Source organism: Budorcas taxicolor, chromosome 7, assembly GCF_023091745.1.
Source record: "Budorcas taxicolor isolate Tak-1 chromosome 7, Takin1.1, whole genome shotgun sequence".
In the NCBI taxonomy this organism is placed as follows: Eukaryota; Metazoa; Chordata; class Mammalia; order Artiodactyla; family Bovidae; genus Budorcas; species Budorcas taxicolor.
The window spans coordinates 8,072,705-8,079,460 of NC_068916.1; the positions used below are offsets into that span (position 1 = coordinate 8,072,705).

At 54.3% G+C, this 6,756-nt stretch overlaps 1 protein-coding gene across 1 annotated transcript in view; it reads right to left on the reverse strand.

Moving 5' to 3' along the window:
* SIN3B (SIN3 transcription regulator family member B) overlaps positions 1-5,605 on the reverse strand; it is a 44,077-nt gene extending 38,472 nt beyond the window's left edge. The window contains exons 1-3 of the mRNA XM_052642882.1: positions 5,498-5,605; positions 5,150-5,256; positions 3,680-3,833 (exon numbers count right to left, since the gene is read on the reverse strand). Of these exons, the coding sequence (XP_052498842.1) occupies positions 3,680-3,833; positions 5,150-5,256; positions 5,498-5,605 (369 nt within the window). The remainder of the gene's footprint in view (positions 1-3,679; positions 3,834-5,149; positions 5,257-5,497) is intronic.
* Between the last annotated feature and the right edge of the window lie 1,151 nt (positions 5,606-6,756).

Sequence of the window (6,756 nt, forward strand, 5' to 3'; positions counted from 1 at the left end):
CTCTCTCCCCTACAGCCTCTGCTTCAGGTCCCGACCCCACCGGCATCCTGGCTTTCTCAGGCACACCCACTCATTCCCACCTCAGGCCTTCATGCCCCTACCACGGAGTCTCCCCCAGAGGACACAGGCGTGGCCCCTGCTCCCCTACCTCTGCCCACCGCACCTCCCCAGGCCTGGCTTCTGCTATCTTTCACTCATGGTGCTGAACTCCCTCACGTCTCACATCCATCCATACGAGTCTCGCAGGAGCCACCACCTCAACCATACAAGGGCCCGGAGAGCCAGGAATCTGAACAAACCCCAGTGCCTGGCACGGAGGAGGTGGCCTACCTCTGCTCCATGGATGACTAAGACATAAAGCCAAGAGGTGGCCTCCCGGGGACTGAACGGACTCTGCATGACCCTTCCCAGAGGGAAGGCAGCCGGCTCCCTTTGATGTAAAGGGGACATGAACTACAAACTGCACCTCAAGGTTTATCTCTTAAGTTCATCTAAGAGCCGTGATCTTGGGCAAGTACAGAGGAGCCGCCCCGAGAGGCAGGGTCTATCCTGAACAGAACTGGCAGCCGAGATTCACCACTCTCGCCCGGGGCCTCGCCCTTCAGGTGTCCCGGAACGGGGACAGTCATGAACAAGACAGGCCTGATCTGGAGGACCCCGCCTGCCAGGGAAGGCAAACCAACAGGAAATAGTGCATTTTTTATTCCTTAGCTCTCCTACGCTATTTTGAAATGTGTAAAACGGGATGCTGTGAAAATGAATTGGGGGTGGGAATTGGGAGGGCTCTCTGAGGAGGTGACGTTATAACTAAAGTCAACCAGATCCAAAAAGATGTTGATTCCAAAGGCCACAGCCAGGGGATGGTCTTCCTGCTGTGGTCCCTGGCCCCTCTCTGGGCAGCCTGCCCACATCATGGCACATGTCTGTTTATCTTTTCCCTGGCCCAGTGTCTCAACCGGGGAGATTCTGTTCCCAACCCAGGGGACACTTGGCAACGTCAAGAGACATTTAAGGCTGTCATACTTGGCGGGGGGTGGGGGTGCTACTGGCATCAGGTGGGTGCAGCCCAGTGATGCTGTTCAACACCCTGCAGAGCGTGGGACAGGCCCCACGAAGAAGAACAAAATGCCCCCAGTGGCGAGGCTGAGACACCCTGCACAAAAGGCTCCCCACAGGCTAACACTTACTTCTCTTCCTTAGCACTTAAGAACCATTCTCTCTTTATCTATAGCTGACAGGATTAATGATGAGATGAAGAAACGGAAAACATTCACATTCGCACATGCGCGTGCGCACGCGCGCACACACACACATGCACAGAGAAGGTCCTTCAATACAGTGAAGCCAGAAAAAACAGTTTAAAAAAAAAAATCACCACGGCACTAGTGAGCAGGGAGCCCTGGAAAGTTCTCAGGCTACCACTGACTTGAAAAGGCCTCTAGGAAGCTCAGAAGACATCAGGTTTGGGTCTGGCAGGAAGCAGGGCTGGAAGCACAGCAGGTCCACACACGTGACTGAAACCAAGACAGCAGCGGGTGACCGGAGGGGATGAAGGGCACGGACCTCTCGGGCTGGGGGAGCAGCCCCACACATGGCGGCTCCTAGGCTGCAGCAAGACCAACAAGCCCTGGTAGGCAGCTATCAAGGGAGCGTTCTCATCAAACTCCTCTTCAGAGTTAATAGGCCTGCAGTCACGAAGTCCACCCCGGGGGCAGACAAGACTGGTCTGTTCTCCTTATCTCTCCAACAGGTCTCGAAGTCACTTGGGGAGCAGCAGGAGCCCCGCGGCTGTTTGAGAGGAGGGGAGGCTCTCTTGAAGATCCGGCCTTGGGAGCAGTTACTCCCACGGGGCTAGAGAAAGGCAAATTCCGCATGGGGAGTGCAATTTAGGGCTTGGTCACCGGTTCTTTCTTCAACACCCAGTGTTTACACAGCGCCTCGGATTCAGCAAAGTGCCCCTGCACACATAGTTGCAAAGAGCTCGCTTTTCTCCCCCAGCCGGGACTGTTCTGAAGGTTAATCCCTGCTAAGGCTTTTATCATCTGGAGGCACGAGCTCTGCCTCTGGACCCCGGGGCTTCATTTGCAAACATGAAACAGAAGCTTTTATGGCCCCAGGCCTCCAAGTACCTTTTTAAAAGTGAGGCGCACTCCTCAGCTTTAATGAGATGACTTGCTGATGGTGCTGACGTGCTGACAAGGCTGCCTTGCGTAGAGAGAAGGCAGAATGTGTGCTAGCCCCCCTTGGAGAGGGACCTGCCCCTGCCAAGTCACTTCGCACTGCTCTCTTTTCAAATCCTGACTCCCTAATTGATAGGAAACTGCAATCTCCTTCAACAGCGGAGAAACCTACAAAATGCTTCACAGTAGATTCTTAGCTTCCCTGCAAAAACCCCTCGGGCGGAGATGGAGGAGGAGGTGGTTGAAAGAGCTGGTTCAGTCACACCAGGGCTTCTCAATGCTGTGATTTTGCTCCCAGGAGACATGCGGCTCTGTCTGGAGATCTGTTTTTGGCTGTCTCGACTGGGTGAGGGCCTACGGGTGGAGGCCAGGGATGCCGCTGAACACCCACAACGCCCTGGCCAGCAAAGCCACCAGCAACGTGTTATGCCCTAAATGGCAGTGGGACCGAGGAGAGAAAAAGACGATGGCTACCTTATAAAAGAAAAGCTCAGACAGTCTTTTTCTCAGGGGGTCTGGTGAGCTCAAACAAGAAGCGACTGCAGAGACAGAAGAGGCTGCCACAGAAGGGACCGCAAGCCTGAGCTGAGTCCCTGGTCCTGCCTGCAGGGAAACGAAGCACATCCACAACAAAGACGGCCGGTCACACACGCGTCTCCACCACTTCATTCTGTGCGCTGCCAAGGGTGCTCAGAGGGATCACGGGCCCGAGTACAAGTGTGGGCTGCCTAGTGCTCCGAGGGGGAGCCTCAAACCCAGACCTTGGTGGCTGTGACTGCCATTATCTTTTTTTAATCAGAATACAGTTGCTTTAACAATGTTAAGTTTCTGCTATACAACCAAGTGAATCAGCCACACACACCCCCTCCCTCTGATAGACCTCCCTCCTACTTCAACCCCATCCCATCCCTCTAGGTCATCACAGAGCACTGAGCTGAGCTCCCAGCGCGACACACCAAAGGTCCCAGTAGCTAAGTATTTTACACATGGTAGTGTATTTATGCCAAACCTAATCTCCCAATTCACCCCACCTTCCCCTCCCCCACTGTGCCCACACGTCCGCCTTCTATGTCTGAGTCTCCATTCCTGGCCTGGAACTAAGTTCCTCTGTCCTATTTTTCTAGATTCCACATGTTAATACATGCGCTAATATACAATACTGGTTTTCGTCTGACTTAATTCACTCTGTATGACAGACTCTAGGTCCATCCACATCTCTGACTGTGACTGGACATAAAACTACGTTCAGAGAATGCCTCCTTGACACATACAGACACACCCACTCTTGATTTAAATCTGCCAAGTGGATCAATCTGGGATGCAGAGGCTGCTGGGGAAGGTGTTTCGATTTATTTCGATTTGTGCTAGAAGCAGTTCAAGAAGATAGGCCCTTCACCTGCTTCCCTGCCAATGAAACACACGAGATATACTGCCTGGCCTGAGTACCCCAGGGCCAGGGTGGGCGGTGCTGAGGCCAGGTCACTCACACCACTGCATACCTGGCTCGACAGAGGCGACTGTATGTTTAACTTGCCGTTCTTGGGAATGTCTATTCTGTAGCCAAGAGGAAGGAAAGCGTTGAATCCAACGATGAGGTCAGGGTGTTCGTGGAAGAGCTGCGACACTCGTCGGATGACACCAGGAGTATCAATGCTGGAACAAAGAAGACCAGGAGTGGGCAGGAGGGTCTTTAGGGGCAAACTGGGAACCGAGCTGACTTCTGACTCTCTTAACCGTCCCAGGACACAGGCTGCTCAACAGACAACGACGCACCCTAAACTGTGTTCTATGTGGCTCTGCAGACGGTGGTCCACCACCATGGCAGCCAGGCCTGGGCTCCCTGTATCTTCCTGCCAAAACCCCACACAACAGGTGCACAGCACAGCTCCCAAAAAACCGCAAGCACGTGCGCTAGGTTCTGGAAAAGTCAGGAGAGCCAGCTGCACATCCTGAGCTCCAAGAAGTGACAGGAAGCCAAGTCCTCTAAACAGGGAGATAAATTCACTTCATACGAATCAGCGATCTGCTGTTCCCAGGAGTTGTTCCCAGCAACTGATGCTAATGCATAAATGTCAAAGGCCCTGCACGTACGGACACTGCATAACAGCTCAAGGAGAGAGGAGATAGGGTTCTCCCTCGGGGCTGCAGTCAGGGCCAAGGTCTAGCATCGGGCTTGGGAAGGAAACCAGGTGAGCCCTGCCGTTATTACTTCCTCTGTGGGGGAAGCACCACAGTGTGGATCTGATACAAATCTAAACCAGAAGGCAGGGAGTCCTGGCCCCGCCTCTGCTTCTACCGTGAACCTGGGTGAGCCCCTGGCCCACTCCAAGTCTCAGCAAGACCCCTGTCAAACAAGACAGGGGATCGAGGGGCCCCCGATTCATCTCTCACCCTCTTGATCCTGTGCCTATGAAAACAGCTAATGTGTTTCAAATGCCTTCTAAGTGCCAGGTTCCTTATTGAGCATTTTATGTGCGTTATTTCCCAAGCAGGCCTAGGATGAGGGCGAGGCAAGTGCGGCACTCACCTTGGGGATTAAGATTTGAGGGGGAGAAAGTGCCAAAACATTCCTTAATCTGGATAAGTAACATTTTCATGTAGTGCTTGGGGGGTGGGGGGGGGGGGGGCGGGGATCTAAATTTTTTAAAAATCCCGGACGAACAAAATTTATCTTAAAAAAACCCCGACACTCTGAGTAAAGACAGGATCCCACCCTGTGCTTGCTTGACTGCCTCACTCGCCTCACCCCATCCCTGCCCTCCTTCCAGGAATCCCCACAATAGCTCCACAAGGAGGGTACCCTTCCGTCCCGTGTTTTGGAAGAAGGACTGAGGCTCCGAGAAGTCACCACCTGCGCAAGGTCACCCTGCTGAGGGTCAGCGGGGGCTGGCGGCTCCCACAGCGCTCAGGCCCACTGCGGCCCAGGGCGTACCCTGGGACGTCCCCCTGGGCAGGGGCCCCGCAGGTACCTCTGGCTCTTGAACTCCTTCATGATCTCCAGGAAGCCATTGTAAGTGGCAGGATCGCTGCCGAAGCGGATCTTCACCTGGTCCAGGTAGGTGAGGGCGTCTTCCACCTGCGGGGAGGGGGAGGGTCCTGGTGGGCCGCGGTCGGCGCAGCAGGGGCCGGGGCCGGGGGTCCCTGGCGGGAGGGGTACAGGCCGGGCTCCGAGGGGCGGAGGCAGGGAGTCGCGGGTCCAGGGCCCAGCGGAGCGGAGGCCGACGCAGGGCCAGGGTCGGGCGGGGCCCTGGCAGGGGGCGCCAACCTCCGGGGACGGGACGGCCGGGTTCCCCAGGGAGGGCTGGGGCACCACTCACGTGCACCGGCAGTTTCTCGTGGCCCCCGGAGCCCGAGCGACCCCAGCGGGCGCCGCTCAGCCCCCGGCCCGCAGGGCCGACGCCGCCGCCGCCGCCAGCGTGCGCCATGTTGGAACTCGGAGCCGCGGCCCGCCCCGCCCCCCCGCCCGAGGGTCGGCCGCGCATGCGCTGGCTCCGCCCCGGAGGGCGTGGCCTGGCGGCGGCTGGGACGGCAAAGCTCCTGGAGGGACTAGCTGTAGGATCTTACCCATAAAACTGAAAGGCTGCTAACGTGCTAACGCTCGCCTCTGCTTTTGTCCGGCCCCACAAGTAAACTGAGAATGCTTTTTACAATTTTAAAAGTTGGAAAAACTCCGGTAGTGCAGATTATTCCGTGCCATGTGAAAATTCTATGAAATTCAGGTTTCAGTGTCTGTAAAATTAAGGTTTACTGGAACACTGGAATGCCCACTCGTTTACTGGGCTCCTCTGGCTATTTTTGCGCTTTGACAGCGGAGTAAATAGCTTCTACAGATGCTAAGATCTACACAGCCTGATATATTTACTGAAATAGGGTTCTGGACCCCTGCTTTCTAGGGTTGATGTAACAACTGGGGGTATGGACACACAGCACCCCAATACAAGGCCCTGCATTGAAGTGTTGCCAAAATGCTTTTTTAAAGATGTTTATTAATTTATTTGGCTGCACTAAGTCTTGATTGCAGCATGCGGGATCTTAGTTGTGGCATGCAAACTCTTAGCTGTGGCATGTGGGATCTAACTCCCTGACCAGGGTTTGAACTCATGCCCACTGTGTTGCGAATGCAGAGTGTTAGCCATTGAAACACCAGGGAAGTCCCTGCTAAATTGCTCTTGACTTAGTCCTGATCCTCCTCTCCTCACTTCTCTGGTCCTGTTCCCATCACTTCCCCACTGGACCAGTTTGGGAGCCTCTTAACCAGTTTTTCCAGTCCCAGTGCTATCAGGAACTGAGATCATTCCACAACTGCTTCCAAATCTCCAAGGTCTTCCTATTTCTTATGAGTTAAATCTAAGCACCCATATGCAGCATTGAAGGCAATAAATTGTGAACCTAAATTGTGAACCTTTTCTTGCAGAATTTTCCACCCAAGTAAGCTGCCTTCTATCTGTGCAGAAACTCCTGTCAATGCCTACTTAGCCTGGCTGCTCCCTGACCCCATGCATCAGCCAGAAGCCCTATTAGTCTCTTCATTACACAAAAAGCACCCTATATATCCTGCAAAATACAACCCAAATAT